Here is a 20862-nt window from a genome sequence, read left to right on the forward strand (position 1 = left end):
CAAGACTTCTGTCAGAGTATGTTGAGAGAGAGATTAGGAAGGGATGAAAACAACACTCAAGGAGGAAAGGGTCAGAGAGGAAAAATTAAGTGATAGATTTCTAAGAGTGCTCATGTGGCTAATTAGGGAGGTTCCCACAAAAATCTCTTTTCTTTAATGAGAGGTGAGTTTCAGGGGCTGTTTCCAATCAGTCAGTTCTGAGAGCAAACAAGTCTCAGAGCATGTTGGGTTTGGGTGGGAAGTAGAGCTCCTAAGTGTAACCTCACTGCGTTACAGTCTGATGGTGTTCAAGACTTTTATCTTTCTAAGTCCACTGCTAGTGTCTATGTTCACAAAATACTTCCCCTTCTATTTTGTTTCCCAATATTTCCTGCCTTTTTCTATTTTTATCACTCATTTCAAAATACAATAATCTAATAATGGCTTTTTGTAACTCCATGCAACATATATTCTTCATGGTAAAATTACTCCAAGTCAGGACCACAGAGTTCAACTTTTACAGTTAGCTCTTTACAAGGTTCCTTAAGCCTTCACATTAATGTCATATCTGATTTTCTCTAGATTTATTGCCATTACCTCTTATTTTCTTACAAATTTAAAAAGAAACTCCCCTAATTATTTTGTATTTAAAGAGTCAGTCTTTCAGTAAGTCAAATTTCACCAAGTTTAGCAATAAATACGGGGAAAGGAAGCAGTTTACAATCTCTGATGTGTTTGCCCTCAGCAATGTCCACAACATGAGGAAAGCCTGACAAAGAAAGAGGTTAGGAGGTTTTCTACAATGCTGCAAAACCACAAACCCTAAAAAGCTGCAGCTTCTTAGCAAGATGCAACCAGCTATTTCAGTGATTATTACCTTGCAACAGCAGAGCAGTGTCAACCACAAAGAAAGTGGTCCCAGTTTCTCATTTGCAGAAATAAAGCCAGAAACACTGAGAAAATCTACAAGGTTGTTTCTTTTTAGAAGTTCAGGCACATCCTGTGAAGTTCACCCTTTGCATTTAGGTAACAAAAAGGAGCTAACTTACTGGAGCAAGAGCTGTGCTGCAGGATGCCAGATCCTCCCTAACAGATACAAGTCATTGAGTCTCCAGGACTCTTTTACCACTCTAACCATCATAAGAATTTAAGGATTTGAACCTCAGCTGTTTGACATTACCCCAGTGAAACAACAACCAGTTCCTAGCAGGCACATCTCTGTAATTATCTACACGCTTGACTTGCAGCCATGCAGCCATTGCTTCCCCACTAATAGCAAAGCAGCCAGTTGTGGTCCATCAGCCAGCTGAACCTGAACATGATGCTCACCTGCACACCAGAGCAGGCTCACAGCTAGGGTCTGCTTTTGGATCCCAACATTTTTCAGAGAAAGGACAACAGTTAAAAGAAAAGTGACGGCAAGAGGCATATAATTTAGAAATGTGTTATGCTGTAGTTACCTCTGAAGGGTTTCCTACCCACCCCGTTTTTAGGCTAATTGCCAGGATATTTAATGCACTTGAGTCGTTAGCATTTTCAGTAGTACCAACCAGTTCAATACCTTTTATCTTATTAAGGTTATTTATTTCTAGACTCATGGGCTACATCTTTAAAAGTGATTCGTTTTCTCTCATTAATAACCTTTTTGCATCATTTTGACACTAGAAAATTTAAAAGGAAAAATGAAATTACTTCTATGTGAATGTAACATTATTCCATTTTCCCCCCCCCCTCTTCAATAAGCATTGCAAAAGCTGACATTTGCTTGAAATAATGACACAGCAACATTGATCCAAACTATCAATTTGTTCTAAATACTGGGATAGATCTATGTCTTCTATGACCTCCTCTAAGCTTCAGTGAAAGAGCACTGATTTACCCCAATAAAGTATCTGCCTCAGTAAAACCATTGGCATTGATCAGCTCTGACAGCTTCCCTCTTCCAGCTGCAAGAATCCACTGTTATCCTTTTCAGCATGTGAGAAGCCACTGACTGTGCAGTCAGCAGCAGCTGACTGTCTTGACCTTGTTTTTGAGCCAAAATCAACAGATTAGAAAAAGAGTTCAATAGGGCATTATATCCACTCTGGACTGAGAGCCAGAACATCTACTCTTGCTCTTAAAGACCTATTGATCAGTCAAGGAAAGTCTGCTGAGGGCCAGTGTGATCTGTGTATGTGCATATTTCTATTTTCACCTTAGTAACACTTCCATACTACTTTGGGGTGTACAGTGCTTATGCAAAGACATTGCTAAGAACTGCAATGTAAGACTTAGCAATTTGGGACAAGAAAAATCTATTCAGCTTTTGTCACTTTAAAAAAGAAAAGATAAAATGATTTCCACCTAGTAACCTTCACTGGAGTCTCTCTTAAACTATGACCCACCACAGCTAATGCAACTTTTCTCCTTTAAACTCATTCACATGGCTGTTTTGTTCATCTTTCAAGTCTACAAAGAGGCAACTCACCTAAAAAATGTCATGCTCTCTAAAAACATGGTGCATGTATTAGCTCCCCACACTGTGGTGCTGAATGGTGCTATTGCATAAGAGATTTAGGACAGCAAGCAGCAGGTGAGAGGCACTGCATTTATATTTTAATTAGCTCATGCTAGGATTTTCTTTAGAGGTTACTTAATTACTATTTGTCCACCTACAGTATTAAAATCTTACTCATGTCCTTCGTTTCAAGGACTTTTTGTACCTCCTGAAAACTGTATTGCCTAAGACTGCATAGAAATAACCATTCTGACATAATTCCAAGTGGTAATTTTATGAATCTGTTGAGCGCCAATTGGAATGACAGAACTTTGGTGCTAAAGATTAAAAATTCTAGGAAATTATTATTTTAGGCACAAAAAGAGTCCTCTGGAGCTTGTCTGCTTCCATAAATCTTCATAATGTGTGGGCTTCTTAAATACATTTTCAGCATTTTCTGGAAACGAATTCTCAGATTTTCATGTTGCAAAAACCCTTCTCTTTTATTAATACCCTATTTCACATCACATTTATGTTAATAAGAATAAATATTTTTGCATAAATACATGATATTTTTTCCTACAGTGAGAATACATTATAACCTTGAGAAGCTTCTTATTTCTGGAAGCATTAATATACTAAAGGAATGTGACAACTTTGAAGTAAACAATTGGTATGGGTACTTCTGAGGTGTTTCACTTCCATACATAGAAGTGTGTTGCTCAGAACCTTCCAAAGGCGCAATGAAACTGGAAAACCTTCCTGGAAATACAGTAATTTAGCAAAGTATTTCTAATTTGTTTTCCAGTATTGGTTTACTCACGCCCACTTCCCAATGCTGGGGAGATACAACCACCATGGGACTATTTAACATCTGATTGCTTGTTTGCTCCTCGAGGATTCATGTACCTGCCAGTGCCAGTCTAGACCATTTTGGCAGGTCTATGAAAAAAAGGCAGGACTCTGATAGAAATTAATTTACTTTTGTGCAGCAAGACACTTATCAGAACTGACAAGCGTGCAGTACAAGACTGCTCATGTTCCACACTATATATATTTTCCTACTAAAAAGTGGCTGGAACATTAATGAGATATTAAAGTTGTTAACTAAGGGTGTGAGCCCACAGTGCTTGCTTTCACACAGGAGTAGCCCTCACTCCAGCAGCCAGATTTGATTAACCAAGTAAGGTTGCTTCACTAGGACTGAATGCCTTGCAAGTAAAAACTCCCTTTAAATTATTGTGTCCTTCAGATTGTGATTCACATGGGTAAAAGGAGTTTGTAAGATTTTGCCTTAATTTTTTTGCCAAAAAATGCTCAGTGGTTGAGATATTTTTGCTGTTAGAGACTTACTACAGAGTTTCAAAGGGAACAGCCTAAGGATGTGCTTTCTTCTCACTTTAAAATTGGAGAGCAGAGGATCATAGAAAAGACCTTTAAGATCAAGTCCAACTGTGAACCCAGCACTGCCAAGTCCACCATGTTCCTAAGTGCCACATCTGCATGTCTTTTAAATATCACCAAGGATGGTGACTCCACTACTTCCCTGGCCAGCCTGTTCCAACGCCTGACCACCCTCCTGTTGAAGACATTTTTCCCAGTAACCAATCTAAATATTCCAACTTGAGGCAATTTGATCTTGTCCTATAGCTTGTTACTTGGGAGAACCAACTGACATCCACCTTGCCACAATCTCCTTTTAGGTAGAGAGCGATAAGGTTCCCCCTGAGCCTTCTCTTTTCCAGGTATACACTTTCAGCTCTGCATCACACTTGTATTCCAGGCCCTTCACCAGCTCCACTGCCCTTTTCTGGACCCACTCCAGCACCTCAATGTTTCTCTTGTAGTGAGGGGCCCAGAACTGAACACAGGATTCGAGGTGCAGCCTCACCAGTGCCAAGTACAGGAGGATGATCACTGCCCTAATCCTTTATAGCATGTAGCTACAAATCCTAAAATGGATGCTTTAACACTCGAATAGTTTTCTAAATTAAAAATAATGAATTCCTGCCTGGCATCCTACACTAGCTTACTCACAACATAGATTTTATTACCTCAGTGTCACTGATAGTGATTGTAGCTGCACAGTAGTCATAAGTTAGAAAACAACCTTACATTGATGACTGAGCCACTGAAAATGAGCTTTTTCATGACTAATTTATTTTAGAAAGGGACTCAATGCTATTTATGTCATGCAAATGACTTAAAGAAAGAATGAAAATGACATAGGACATTTACAAACTCATTATGGTAATGGAAATCTTAAATAACTTGGAAGACAGTTCTGCAAGTTCCACTGTTTGGCAAGGTAATAAACTTCATAACAATCTCTTAATCATTTCTCTCCTCCTTTTTCATGAAATTCCTCATACACAGATGCAGTACTAAACCATTAAGATGCAGTGCAATTTATATTATTTTACAGAGAAGCAAATTTGCTTAATTTATACCTTTTATCTCTGTAACAGAACTAGAAATGTATGCATCTTATCACTGCAAGAGAACTAGATGTACTGGATTCTTAAGCCATTAAAACAACTTTAGAGCTCTTCCTGTAAAATAGATTGGTCATCAAGAAGACTTACCTTTCTTACAAAAAAATGAGTCTCCATTTTTGTAATAATCTGATTTTTATTCCTGCCACAAACTAGAAATTCTAATCAATCACAGCCTGCAACATAGAAACTCTGAGAAATGATGTCTCTGCTAGCATATGCAATATTCAGTTCCAAACATTTGTTAGCTGGAGAATGCAGAGTGATCTGAATGTGTGTAGTTAACACATCTGGCAATTTCTATAGCTTCTGGTTCCTCCCCCATCCCCTCAATCGGCAAACCAGGACATGATCAAACATATAAAACATACAGTACCCTGAACACATTCAGCCCAAGGAAAAAGACACAGCAGTAAATTACCTTAAATTCAGTTTCAATGTTGGCTAGTCTGGCCAGTTCATTGCTTAGCTCTAAAGCAGTAAGGACAGGATCTTCACTGGAAAGAGACAAATAAGCAGCACTGGCTAATCCTTTGTAGGCATTCATTCTTGATCGAGAGTGACTAAAGGAGTCTTTCCTCTGTTTCTCAATACATTCATTGCACTTGCAAAAATAGTCATGTGGCCTTTCAATCCTTGCGCCTTTGAGAAGTAAGATATGAACTATTTCATACTCCTGGCAGTGGGCAGCAAGTATGATAGGGGTAATGTCATGAGAGAACCGAGTTCCATCTTCATCGTAAGCATAAAAATCATCATCTCTCAGTTCCTGCTCAAGAGGGCTGAGTGTGAGGCGCTGTCCTTGGGCAAAAGCTGGATGGTTCAATATTGCTTCTACAATGCGCACGTATCCTTTACTGATGGCTAGCAAAAGAGCATCTCCAACCCGAGCAAGATTCTCCTTTTTGAGAAGGAGCTCTGTCACTTCCAGATGCTCATTGCCTACAGCTAACTGAAGGGCGTTTTGTCCCATATAATCAACGCAATTGAAGTTCAAGGTTTTGGATTCCTCCAGCATTTTTCGCACAACAGGAATGTTGCCATATTCTGCAGAATCGAGAAAGCGTTCCTCTTCTGCAGTCAGGCTGGTGCCTTTCTCATTGAACATGTAGGCTGGGCCCCGGATGGCCTGCCTCCGGCCCTTCTCCCGAAGGGTTGTGTGCCTGCGATGCATGTTTTTATAATTGCTGTTTCTCAACCTGCAGAAAACCAGAAAGGAAGGCTGGTTATATTCCCGGAGAGTCATAATCTCACCTAATCTGAAATAAGGTTAGAAATGGCTCTTTATGATCAGCTCTTGCTGGCTTTTTATGATCTGGGCCAGTTGTTCAGAATCATATAGGAGTCATATATCCTATGTATCCATACATATAGGAATAAAGATTAGTTTTCTGAACAATAGACAATTTCTGACTTGTACACCCTTCCAGATTTCAATAAGGATACACAATACATTCTTAACTTCAGAAATAGCCCTCCCCAAAAGTATGAACACATTGTTTTCCATTTTTATTGTTTAGAACTTTATTATACAGTAATTAGGAATGATATCCACAACATGATATTTCTTCCATTTACTCTTCTTGAATTCCATCCTTGAGGGCATGAGCCTTAAAGAAAATTAGCAGGACTCCCTGTGTCAACAGACCTTGAATCAGGCCAATAAATGATGTTCCATAAACTTAAAAAGTGTGCTTCTAATTTTAAACACACAGCAACAAGGATAAATATATCACATATTCTGCTGAGATTCAGCTGGTGCAAGCAAACCACCTATTCATTCACCACTTTTTTCATGCTGCATAAAGCCATTTTTTGTTTCCTGATCTAGAGCAGTTTAATGAATGACTAATTTTCTCACTGAAATACAGTTGGCAGTTACTCTAAATACAGCGGCCAGCCTTGTAAAGCACAGGAATAACTCCTGATGTAGTGTCACATCATTCCCCAGTAAGCATCTTCCAGAGAGCAACTGCAGAGAGACAGGAACACAGGTTTATGGTCTCAGAGGGCAGTTTTCCCACTGATGAAGTGACTAAAATGCCTTCAGTTGGAGTTGGTGACAAACTAATCTTATTCTGCCTTCTCTGGAATCTCTAGATTAGATCCCTAGATTGGAACTATGCTATATACAACCAGGCTTGAGGAGGAGTTTATGAAATTAACCAAAATCCTAAATCTATCTGTGTTTTCAAAACATTCACACTTTGCATTCATTGCCATCTTGATGCTACTCTTTTAAAAATCTTATTGCAGTAACCTCAACAAAATCCTAGTCCTTCTTTTAGAGTCTAAGCACATGGAGTTAATCACCACCCTAAACCCACAGAACAGGCAGTCTGTGTAAAGAGGTAAAAACAACACCTTTTTCATGAAACCCATTTGCACTCAGTTCAACAGCAAGTCCTAAATCACTTGGGTAAGGTTCTCAGGAGCCTCTAAGCTGCTATGGGCAGATGTAACAAGCAGGTGTTAATGCTCAGTGGGGTGGCAAAGGTTCATCTTTCCATGCCCCATCTGTTCTCCAAGTCAGTTTTGACTTCAGTCAATGAAAAATTCATGTTGCTCTGAAAAATACTACTAGAGTTTGAAAGCACTGTTGTGAATGGTGAGAGGGAAAGGTGCCAGTGGGGTAGATACATTGCCTTCAATAGTATATAAGAAAACAGTAACGGAATCAAGCAAAACCGCAGGAAAACAAATGGTAACAGAAACACAGAATACCTAAGAAGTGCCAGGACACACAAAATCTCAAGGTAGCTGTTCTGACGGAACTTACACATATTCACGCCTCTATTATTTTAATTCATCACTTTTTTTTACAGATCTAGAGCAGAAAGCAAGTACTGAGGAGTTTCAAACAAATGTTACAGCATTTTTTAGCAGCTACATGAAAATGAAAAAAAAATCCTAAGAGGGAAATTCTGTGATCATACAAGGTTGAAAGAAAGGTTCATTATTATGAACCTCTCCCCCAAAGATTTGATGCATCATTATAACAACTTAATAAAAGCTGGAAGAAATTGAACATGTCATTCCATGCTCCACTGAGAGATACGGGTCTTAAAACCAATCCCTTCAGGTGTGGTTGGAAGTTGAGGAAATTCAGAGAATAATGAAGGAAAAATGGTTAAATCAATTAATTCCCAAGACTGCATGAAGTGTTCTATAAGATAAAACAAGAACAGCTGAAAAATCATAGCATTAATGTATCTAACACTGACCAGGAGACAGCAGGAAAGCAGCAAAATTTCAGGGATAAAGTTGGGACCTCTTAGAAGTCAATAGCACAAGTTTCGTTGATTTCAGTAGAGTCCAGATTTTGCAAGCATGTATTCACATATATGCACCTACACATCCCCTTACATGTCCCCAGCAATTAGTTTTCATCTTAGAAGCAGTCTCAGTGGAGCCAAGAGGACTAAGATGTGCTCAAAATGAAGTATTTAACCATATGAAAAAGTGCTTATCTATCATTTAAGTTTTTAACTTCTTCTGAAGTCTGAGTTCAAGTAAGGACTCTACATACAAAGAAACACTTCTAAACTGTGACATTGTTAAATGGGGACTAATAGCACCAAAAAGCACTTCACACATTTGCAGTCTTGGGATTTCCTTGATGCTAAATTAAGCCTCTTAAAATGCTCAGCAACTCCAAAGAAGGAGCTGGTGATGGCTTAAATAACTGTTGTTACAAGTGGAAACCAATTCAGCTTCTGTAGCTGCTCATGATGACCCGCAGATCTAAATACCTTAGGGCAGTTAATTACAATAGCTGTGTCAAGCTGGAGGACTTCCACTGGGCTTTGCTGATGTTCAGAAGCCATGAATAGTAAGATATTTGGCAACCTTATATTTGTTGTTATATTTAATGGTCATTACTGGAAGCACCTCAGAAAGATGGATAATTTCCAGCAGTGAGGATCCTATTAGATATTTTGCCTGATGTCCAAGTATAATCATTGATACTTTGTTATTTTAGAAAAACTTTTCTCTCTTTTACCTCTAAAAGAGGACCCAAGTAGGTGGGACAAATAACCTTATAGTCACACCCAGAGTAAACATAAACCTACATAAAATATTACCATTATCCCAGATATAAGGTTTTTGCTTGAGAAAGGAGGCTGCATTTTGCCCTAGAGCTAATTCACACCTGCTTGTTGTATATGTAATAACATGCCTAAAAATAAAGACCTTTGTTTCACTTTCTTCAGTTCAGAGAGAACACTGCTTTCACACACAGCTTCTAACAACAGAAACTGCATTGGAAAAAGAGGTAACAGTAAAGCACACCTGCCCTCACAAAGGATATTATTATACAACATTTATCTTGCAATAAATGTTCCACAGGGATGTCCCTACAGCACAGAGTTTTTCTCCACTGCCTGTAGGTAAGGACATAAGCTCCATAACTCAGAGGGTTTCACCTCAGATGAATTATGACCCCGAATCTTGCTCATGGGCAGAGAAGATCAATATCTCAGCTATCACACTTCATTATCTTTATAGAGAACAAGAAATGAATAAAAAATTATACTTTTAACTTTGAATAATTTCACAAGAAATGATCAGCTATCAGCTCCTGTGCTAAAAGAAAGTTGTAATTATGTTTGACCTGAGCACTGAATCACGGTAACAGAAGTGGTAGTGCAAAGAGTAATATACACAGCAGCTGGCTTGGAAACTGAACCCTACTGTAATGCCATGACCGTACTCAGCACCTTTTTCTATTCTGCACTTCAGTTATGTGCAGGCAGGTTTAGAATTAATCATATTTGCTGAGCATGTGTAATGTGTCCTCTTAAAATGAGGTAATTGTAACTTGACTGTATATTTCCTACCATTTTTGTTTAAAAATGCTCTGCATTGAAATGACTCTGAATTTGCATATTTCCTTGAGACAGCTACCAATCAAACTCATCAAGCACTGCAATTAAATATTGTGTTTTTCTAGGAAATGATGCCAATGTATGCAGTGTTGTTGCAGACAAAATGGTCTGGGAAAAGAAAGCCAAGAACATCAGGGCCTAAGTACTACTTTCAGCAATGTGCATCCCGCTTTACACCACTGAGGGAGCCATAAGATGTCTGGAGCATTTTGCTGTGGGGAGCGGAGAAGAATAGCAGCTTCTGAAAGGCAGTTTAGCTCTTAACAAATCTTCCTCTGGGAGCATCTCAGTTTCTAATTAAAGTGGTTAAGAGTAGGTCCTTGCAACCTGTGCTGACAGTACTAAGCGCCAAGACACTCACCATCTGAAAAGAGAACATGGCATCACATGAGATTTGTTCCTAATGTGGAAGCTGAAGCTCTCCTGTCTTGCAACCACACTCACTTAACTGTTCTGAGTGTCAGATGTGTAGGGCAAGGCTGGGCTGCTTCATATGGAAGTTACCTTAGCAAATGCTCATTCTCTTTGATCCTCCTTTCCACAGGGCTCCATATTATGCCACACAGGACCTTCTGCTGCCTCTCTAGTCCTACACAAGAACCTATGCAAGAGTAGGGTTAAGACCTAGAGCTAAGGCTTGAAGAAATTGTTCAAAGGCCTAAGTGTTTTAAGAGGCTAAATAGGAGTTTTTACTCATGGCTTTGAACCAGAACTTTAAAAGCATGTAGGACAGGCTGAATAGGATCAGCTTGAGTGTTTTAACATGTGAAGTCTGAATTAGTGTTGAAATCAATGGGTATTAGGTACTGCAGCAACCTTTACTTGTCTTAAAGGTGAAAATTTGAGCACGGCATTTACAAAGGCAGATTTGGGAACTTATGGTCTCTGACTACACTCTGGGTCTGCTTTCAGTAAGTGGAGAGAGGTTGGCAAGAGTTTCCCTGTGCCCTTTCAATGGCCCCTTTGTCCTGAAACTACAGAAGAAACTTTGGATATGTAACCGTTACTATGCCCCTCGCTGGGTGAAGCAACCATCAAAGTAGGCTTTGATGAGACATTGACTCTGGCCTGTTGAAAAGGAAACTTAAGTTTCTGAACGCCGTTTTGAAAGCACTACCCTTGGTTCCTGCAGCACCTCAGAAGCTGCCAGATTGACACTTCACTTATTATTTTTCTTTCTACTTACATCAATATTTCTAAAAAAGAATCAGGGCACAGAAAGGCTGCAGACTCCCTGAGGCCTCTTTGGAATTGACATAGCTCTTATATATCAAATGGACCATTTTCCTCTATTCACCCTGGCTACCCTATATTCAATAGGTGTTCCAAATGCTGAATAGACATGTATTACCAGAGGTCTCTGAGATGCCTTTTCTTAACTCTAACATCTTAAATAACCTAAATGTTACCTGAAATTAAGATGCTATTCTTAAAACCAAGTTTTAAGTACTCTCTTTCACATATTGCTTACTGTGTATGTATATAGATGCAGTATCTCTTGCTGATAAACAGCAGCTTTTATTTTTTAATGCATTTAAATACTTAAGTGCCATTTTATTTAATCTTGGGATGTCTAAATTCATTAATTCAGTGCTGTTAGCAGCATGGGCATTCTCCTACATGAAAACTGTATACATATCTAGGGACAGTTAATACATTTCCTTTAGTTCTGTTCAGGCAGATGCTCATACACTTGCATTGTAGTCCTACAAAGCAGTTCCAGGAAATAATATCCCCTCCCCACCATTCCCAGTGCTCACATAGGTAAAGGAAAATGATATTTCAAGGTCAGGCTTTGAAAAGAGGCTTCCCTCTTTGTGGAAGTACAGGTGCAGGCAGCAAAAGCACAACTTTCCAAAGCCCTTTAAGAAATGGCAGCACAAAGTACATTCAGGAAGACAAGCCAGGCCTCTCATGTGATTAAAGGATGCTGACAAATGACACACACTACCACTCCCATCGTCTTCTTGTCATGAAGCATAAGTTCTGAAGCCAATAACCTAGAAACACTGAGGACAGACCACCAAATCTTTACTAGTATCTACATTTTCACGGCCACCCTGATCTCTGTGAGAAAGCAGGCAGCTCTGCCTCGTGGTTTGAAAAAAAGAAAATGGAATTTGGCTTTCTACCAGCTCTTCTTTTCAGACAAACCCATCCACAGCTTCCCAGTGGTCTCGCCCTCCCCCTTCCTATAAACTAAGCATCATCATTTTATTTCCCATTTCAAAGCAATGTCATACATCAATACAAGACTTTTACAGCAGGAGAGACTGAAAAATAATCATCTTGGTTGCTGTATTCAATTTCTTCTTATAAGTAATGGGGGTTTTAATTCCTTCCTTCCTGCCTTGCTTCCCCTTGCTATACCATTGTGGAGGTGACTGATTATTACACCAGTATAATAAAACACATGTGAGACAGATATACCAAAGACTATTTTTACATTCTCTCCCATTGTCCATTCATTAACATGTCTAGCCACCAAATGAATTGCCACAACAGGAACGAGATCTACGTCTTTTGGTTTTAATCCGGTTTTGGGAACTAGGAATAATTCACCTTCACTGTTGAAGCATTCCAAACCTCAGGCTCAGATTATACCGAGAACACAACAGAGGAATACCTGTTCATTCATAAAATTTTACTACAGATGAAAGCAATGAAAAATATTTCTAATTGTGCAAGCAGGGGGCACTGTAACTCTGATTTTCAACAAACAGTTCTATTGAAAAAAGAATAAAAAGCTCTGAAAGGAACTGGTAATCTCGGTTCGGGCTAGATTTCATTTCTCTCTGCACCCTTTTCATCGCTCACTTCATAGTTATTTCAAGACAAGAAAAAACGTGGAGAGAAGGACTCCTGATGACTGTTAGACCCAGCAAGCTGCAACAGGCATGATACAATGTCCTGTATTTAAACCTCTCGTTTTAGCTCATTTCACCTTTCACCTGTGTTCAGGAACAAAAAAAAACCCTTAAACCTTTAAGCATTTACCCAGATACAAGAGAAGACAACAACGTGACTCCAAACCATGTGGCTGCTAACAAACAAACCCTTCAAGGTACACTGAGACCAAGCATGCTTGCACAAATTCCAAGGGTACAAACCCAAACCAGTTTCACACGCAGACACCCACTTCACTCCCTCCAGCCCATGCTGAAGCTTGTAGGAGACCGAGTCACACCGAGACACCTCTAACCCCAACGAAACTTCCCAGTGTATAACTAGGGAGTGGCATTAGAGCCAGGCACTTCTCGGAGGACCTGACAGAAGAGCCGGCTCTGGAAGAGGAAGAGCCCCGCGGCTGCCCGGCGGTCTTACATGTGCGCATCGGGGATCCGCTTCACTCCAAGGGCGCCGACGCTCCGCGAGCGCGGACCCCTATGGCGCTGTCGCTGTCCCCGGTGCTGAACCGGCGCTCAGCGCGGCCGAGGCGGTGTTTCATCTTTATCCCCTCGGCGCCGCTGGGGCAGAGCTCGACGGGAGCACCCAGGATTCGCTTCCTGGATTAAGAGCCTGATGCGGGGTTGACATGTGAGTTGCGTTGTCCTCCCGTCTTCCCTTCCCCTCTTCCTACTCTGCTGTCCTCCTGTAGGCGTGGAATCGATGGGGCTCTTTACGGCGCGCCCCCTTCTCGGCCGGAGGTGGGCGAGTGCCTCTGCGCCCTCCCAAGGGCTGCCCCAGAGCAGGGGCGGCCACAGAGAGCCTTCCTGGAGAGGGCAGGGCTGCCCGCAGGCTGCCCAGTGGGGAGGGGGGCTGCGTCGGGGGCTCTCCCCCTCACACGCCTCACGCTTGCCTCATCCGGCTGTGCCGCCCCTCCGCTGGGAGTGGTTATTGCCGCTTCTCCCCCTCTGCCGTGCCCAAGTTGAGATCTGCCTTCCCTAGGAGAGCTTGTCCCCTCGGGGGTGGCCGAAAAGGGATCTGTACGCGTGTGTGAGACGAGTGGAGGGAGGGGGAATGAAACCAACAGGCGAAGCGATCAGTCCTTGGCAATCAGTCCCACTCCCTTGCTCGGCAGAGGAAAGCAGCCGGAACAACTTCAAACTGCACCCGGGAGCGCAGGTGCACCCTCCTGCACCCTATCCCATGCGGTAAGAGTAGGTATTCTTCCCAGGACCTCTCCCCGGCGCCCCCGAGATGCTCCCACCGCCTCCCACACAGCTCCAGCCACACAGGGCTTCCCAAGCCCATGACCTTCCCTGTCCTTCCCTATCCGTGCTCCCGCATCCCATCCGCTTCTCTTTACCTGGAAGAGGGGATCCCGACCTCACCCCACTGCAATTACAGACCCGCCGGCCCGCCTCACCTGGCGTGTCTTCGGGAGTTTAAGCCTGGAGGAAAGCTTGCGCTTGGAGAGGTGACGGTGGGAGGCAGTGCTGAGCCCTATGAGCTGCACACGCGAGAGGATGGCAGGATGTCGATTTGCCCCCAAGTTCTCCCTCTCCCATTCCGTCACAGCACTGGGTGAAGCGAGGGCACGGTTCAAGAGGTGATTTTCATCAACTTATAGTCGCGAATCTGTAATCAGCTCAGCTGAAGATGTTACTTGAAGGAAACACCTAAGGGAAATGATAGGCACAGGCAATGATCGTTTTAGCAGGGACCATTAAGAGTTTGGTAGGGTTTCTGTAGCAGCACTACAAGAGCATCCCAGACCACACCTTTTGGAAATACCTAAAGACAGCTGGTGTAGGGCTTTTTCCCCCCACCACATCTCCAGGCAGATAAATTGTCTTCACAAGCCTGAACTGCACTCACAGTTGTGAGCTCTTGCATTAGAACTATTTATTTACATTTCCTTTCTGAGGCTTGGGAATACTTTTTAATTGGGTGGTTGCAAAGTGGAGATCCAACAAAACCAGTATTTTTTCATTTATTTCATTCATAGTATTGCCAGGTTATCTGAAAAATATTCCTTTTGGGGTTGAACATGTGATTGATTTGACTAAACATAGGCAGTCTTTCACCCTCACGTACCCTGAAAAATACTAAGATATAGAATCCATGCACTGTGTTATTACTCCATGTGTCTGTACAGCTGCAGTGACAACACCTGATCCTTCTTAGTTCCAACTCCACTGGAAAATATCCAGCACTTATATTTCCATGCACATCTTTCATTCTAAAGGAAAATACCGGAACCCCAGCAATGTTTGGCACTCAAAGCCATCAGAACCTGCTTAATAATCTTAATAATCAACAGCCTACTCGCTCCATAAATCTGCAGCTAATAAAATACTGACAGCACTCATAACTGCAATTGAGCATGTCAGATTAACACATGTGAAGAGCAAAAGGGAGGGGGAAATGGGACTGAAGAAGTCCACAGTCAGTTATTATCAAAACACATAAAAAATGTTCAACCTGCTGTTGTAGGTTTCTGGTAAGGCACATCTCAGAATTAGTGGAAACAGCTACAGAACCAAGAAGTCTTACACCTGGCTCACTTAAAAGGCATTTATCACAAGGTTCTGAACTTCCACAAGTTGCCTTTCATCTTGATTAGCTTTGCATTTTGCTATTGCAAGAGTTTCACATGAAAAGACTCTGCTGAGGAATCTATTTCTAATATTATACAACCCCCTTCTGACTGAAGTCTTATTGACTAAAAGATTACAGAAAACTTAGTGGTTTTATTTTCTGTGCATCATCAACTATCTGCATTATTGCACCTTGTACCAAAAATGTTCTTATGGAACTGGGGCAAGAACAACTCTGGTATGAAAGAATCAAGTTATTTACTTCATCTCACTTGTATATTTAAAACCAGACAAAACACATAGTAAATGTTGACCAAAACCAAGCAAGCACACATTTCTCTGCAGGAACAATTTCTCTGCATAGAAACAATTGGGCAGTTTTAGAAGTCATGGAATTGTAGAGTCATGTCATGACACTGAACGAATGAAACCATGGACACTTCAAATTCCAGTCAAGGTTCTAAGTTTTGAAAGCTTCTGAGTTCTTATGAGTTCAATATTCTTTATCCTCAAATATTATTGTATCCACAGAGATATAGCAGAAAGAGAATTGGATGAAAAGACCTTAAAATGAATGTAAAGCTCTACTTTTGTTAGCTCAGGCCTGATGTTTCAGAGAGTTATCCATATGCCACTAAAAATATCGAAGATAGATGTTAGCACATAGGCCTGTCTTGCATAATCTTTAAAAATTCAAGAAGATAATTAAAACACATACAGCACATATTTCTAATTCTTTCTGGAATGGTCCCCACCTGAACCAACTTAGACCCAGGGATCAAAGGCAAAATATTGCTTTTCATCTTTATGTTACTTTGACCATCTCATGAATTCCCCATTCTCCAGAGCTATTGGTTGCAATGGCTGGTAGCTTACAGGAGTATCTATGAATAGCAACCCCATTTACTGTACAATCTCATCTAATATCCTTCCATAGGAAAAAAAAGGTAAAATAATTACTAAACTGTCCTCCTATTAGAAAACATACCAAGCAGAATACATTTTTGATCGCTCACTCTCTGTTTCACTGTGAACCATTAACTTTAAGATGGTTTTATTCACTTGAGTGACGTTTTTTTGCTCTTTTAACTACTTCTTTTACTGACCTAACTACTTCAGGATAACTTTACTGAGATTGTCAGCAGTCTACCCCAAACAAAAATAGATTTTATCATAAATAAGTGATATCCCTCAGGTAAGAGAAGCAGCAGAGGTACAGAAGTGATGGGTTGATTTAAGGCACCATCAGCAATAGGACTGGTCTGACAAGTGCCTATTTCTTTTAACCCATTTTATTTCAAGAACAATTTATATGATAATCAGATCTGGTGCAATTTTTTCCCATTAAAAGTAAATGATCCTTACATGTCAAAAAAGAAATCTATTAATAAATTGGACAGTTAACATTTGAATCAGAAGAAACTCTGGAATACAAATAAATGTGTTTAATTTCTTACAGACCTTCATTCCCATTATAAAGCTATAAATATGGAAAAATATATTTTACAAGTTAGGGAAATCTTAACTGGAAAGGTAGAAATTCTGTTTCTTTCATTTAAAAAACATAACCTGTGCTCTACCTTATATTACAGACTCATTTCCTTCTAAAAAGCTGTAACTAGGCCATGTCAAGGTCATACCACAGTGGTGTTCCTATACATATCGTGGTAGATATGGCTGCAGAGAACACTGTACTTACATTTTTTTGATGTTCTTTTTAACAGCAGTGAGTGTCCTTTATTCTCTGTTAACCACTACCAGGTGACTGTTCTTTGCTGCTTATAGAAGTGCATGTTCATGTGTCTGAGGTATAGCTGCTGTTTCCCACCCAACAGTAGATGCTGAACCTCTGCAGACCTCAGACATCACAATACCTTTTCCTTCATTTTTTTTTCATACAACAGCAGCTGGAGAGATGGACTTGCACCTTTGGTAAAGATTTCTGAACAGAAGTCTGTGCAAGGCTACATGCTTGTCCATGCCTTAGCAACCCTTACCTTTTCTCTTCTCCTCCAGTTTTATTGCTTCTTCCCAAACTTTACCAAAGCTATCTAGAGCCTTCCCAATTTTCTTTATCCTATTTCTATTTCTTTAAGTGTTTGATATTTTTCCTTATCTTTTCTGCATGTACACCACTGCTTCCTTTCCCCTGAGCGTGCAGGTTAGGGAGGAGTTTCCATATGGCCACTCTTACACTTGGGCATATAATAATTTAGCTTTGAATGCTTCTCATTTCCCTTCTGAATGCCTTCCCTCTGCTGTCTTTTCTAATCAGATTTTATGCAACACTTCCTGCATGCTTCCCAAATACATTTGCTTACAAACCCCACGGCCATTTTTCCCCATGATACTTCCTCTCTCTGGATCCCACTCTAATTGCATTTAAAGTCAGAGCAGATATCTTAATCTCACAACACTGTTCAAGCTTAACAGTTCTACTGATGTGTCCTGAATTACTATATCTCAAATAACACTCTCTTCAGGAGCATCATATAACAGGACAAATCTGGAAGGATTTAGTCAAGTGAAGTTTTTCCTGAGGAAGGAGCAGCTATAGAGTAATATCTGTCTCCAATATAAAAAAGAGGTTTAATTTTGTGTCCAGATACAGTTAATTCCGTATTTCATTAGTTTATTTACCTCTCTGATCTTGTTATTTTTTTTTAATAGTGTTCAGTTCATTTTGTTGTTCCTCCGTTCACACTAGTGCAAACTGGCAAAATTTCAAGGAAAAAGGATTTTATTCTAATTTCTAAGATCTTTTATATCTGTTAAAGCCAAATCTTCCTTTATGCTGTGAAATGAAGTAACCACCTATGGGAAGAGAAATTCACAAGGTACAAAACCACATACAATTGTGTGATTACCGCAGAGAGAACTCACAGTAATCACATGATTTTCCCGTAGTTTAATTTCCTTGCAAGTATTCCCATGGACAAGATTATTGATAAGACTCTTCTTTAAAGCATTGTACATACAGGAAAATCAACAAAGACTTATTACTACATGATTTTCATGAGAATCAATGCACTTCATGAACAGCTGAAAGCAAAGCACTGAAAAAGGGGTTTTTTGTTGTTTGGTGTAAAAAACATCTATATTTTGAATATTTAAGAGGGAGAAAATGTCATAAAATAAAACTAGGTATTCCACGTAAGAATCAGAACATAATGGAAAGTTCTATTTTCTGAGTTTGTTTTCCTGCAAAATGAGAATAAAGAATTACAAACTGATTTTTTCATGCCATTGCTAATAGGTCAAGAGATATTTTTGCTCCAATGATAGTAAGATACTTTATACCTACTTTCACTATCTGCCTCTCGAGTGTAATCTGTAAATATGACACCATTTAAAAGTGGAAAAATGCAAAATATCAATGTTATAATGTTTTTAAAATAAATATTAAAGAAATGGCCACTCACTGGAAAATGTTATATCGACACTGTTTTCAGTTCTGATTCATATTATGTGCGCAAAAACATCCTTTGACTTTTTTTTTTTCCCCAAGAAATATGCATTGACCCTAGACCTTTCAAACACAGTGGTTTTGATGCCTCTTAGGGGATGAATACAGTCCAGTCCCTCTGAGTAGCTCTGAACTCCCACAGGGATCATCCGTGAGGCCAAAAGGCAAGAGGACACAAGTCCTCCTATGGTCAGTATGGTCCTTTGTGCTTTTCTGCAGAGACAAGATCCCAAGAGTCCAGCTGCAGCTATACTTCCCAATTTTTCTCTTTCACAGGGGAAATTAGGTAACACTTTTGGATAACTTTTAAATTTCTTCAAGTATTTCAAGAAGGCAAGAAACAGAAGAAAGATTAACTGTGTTTGTCTAAAAGAAGACATACCGCCTAAAGGTTTGTGCACGGAAACCATACACAGTGTGGGACAGATGATGATCATAGAATAGTTAGGGTTGGAAAGGACCTTAAGATCATCCAGTTCCAACCCCCCTGCCATGGGCAGGGACACCTCACACTAAACCATATCACCCAAGGCTTCATCCAACCTGGCCTTGAACACTGCCAGGGATGGAGCCTTCACAACCTCCCTGGGCAGCCCATTCCAGTGCCTCAGCACCCTAACAGTAAAGAATTTCTTCCTTATATCCAATCTAAACCTCTGCTGTTTAAGTTTCAACCCATTACCCCTTGTCCTATCACTACAATGATATGCTTCAATTCAATCTTACCATAATGCTGAAGAACAATAAATAGTATCCCAGGGTACAAAATGAAAAAGCTTTGCTCTTGAAATCAGGGTTTCCATTCAGTTTTCCCTTCAGTACTTTAAAACACAGAGGGTTCAGACTGTGCTGGCGACAGGTAAGCTGGTACACTTTAGCACTTATGTTGTGAACTTTTGTAGTTAGCAGCCTGTCTGTCCTAAAGTATCCTGCTATGTGTCCTGGGCATGAAAGACATCTGGAAATATCCCTTTAAATCTGACTTGGCTTTGCCCTTTCTTCCTCTCTGGAGAATTCTTGTAAACAGTGTTATCACTGGACCAAGCTTGTCTAAAGAACATTCTCTTATGGATGCTGATGTGATGCCAGTGCTCTTTGAGTTATCAGCTAAAGCAAGCTAGATGAAGGTGAACTTTCCACCAGTACTTAAATTTTCAATCTCACAAAACCTCCCATAAAATAAATCAGAAATAGCCATTTAAGGTATTTCAGAAACAAGAAAGTTGTTAGAAACTTAACAGTTAAAAGCAGTTTATCTTGTAAACGCCACAGTGTGATCAGTAGTATTTGAGAACAAGGGCCAAAAAAAGCCAAAAAAATAGCCTTTTTTGGCTTTGAGAGTGACAATGATGAAGAATCAGCCCATGCACACTTAAGTCTCTCTACCTGAAGGATACAAGTCCCAAAATAACTAACAATTTCATACAGGAGTCTACAGTCCCCCTCAGCAGCCTCTGGAGTGAACAGAAGGAGGTTAAAAGATTCAGGTCCTGGGTAGGCAGACTCACCACTGAAAGCAGATGACAGAAAGATTTATTAAGTGCACCAAATTTAGCCTGGAGAAATCCCATGCATTTTCCAAAGTGTTTGACATAAAATGTATCTACTCACTGATAGAACAAAAGGGAAAATGAGCAAAGATGCTAGCTCAGTTCACAAAACCACTAGTAAATTCCTTGTTCACAGTATGTTGAAGGAAGTCAACAGGCTTCAGGCACTGTGTTTATTTGATTTTTTCCTTCTCTCTTTGATCTTCCATCCCAACACTTTCATCTTTAATTTTCTTTCCTTAAAATAAAACCTACAAAAGAAGGGATATTCTGTATAACAGTGAGTCACTGGAACAGGTTGCCCAGAGAAACAGTTAATGCTCCATCCTTGCACTACTCAAGGCCAGGCTGGACAGAGCCTTAGGTGACATGGTTTAGTGTGAGGCATCCCTGCCAATGGCAAGGGGTTTGGAACTAAATGATCTAGAGGTCCTTTCCAACCCTAACTGTTCTATGATTCTATGTTCAGCGTGCAGCTTGGACCTGTGGATCTCTCATCTTAATCTCCGTTTTCAGCAAAG

General features: G+C 40.3%; 1 protein-coding gene across 1 annotated transcript in view; it reads right to left on the reverse strand.

Annotated features, from left to right (window-relative positions):
- Positions 1-6145, reverse strand: part of TRPC7 (transient receptor potential cation channel subfamily C member 7) — a 66273-nt gene extending 60128 nt beyond the window's left edge. Inside the window, exon 1 of the mRNA XM_005147245.4 lies at positions 5375-6145. Coding sequence (XP_005147302.1) covers positions 5375-6127 — 753 coding nt within the window. The 5' untranslated portion in view covers positions 6128-6145. The remainder of the gene's footprint in view (positions 1-5374) is intronic.
- Positions 6146-20862: the final 14717 nt, after the last annotated feature.

Source organism: Melopsittacus undulatus, chromosome 10 (assembly GCF_012275295.1).
Source record: "Melopsittacus undulatus isolate bMelUnd1 chromosome 10, bMelUnd1.mat.Z, whole genome shotgun sequence".
Classification (NCBI taxonomy): Eukaryota; Metazoa; Chordata; class Aves; order Psittaciformes; family Psittaculidae; genus Melopsittacus; species Melopsittacus undulatus.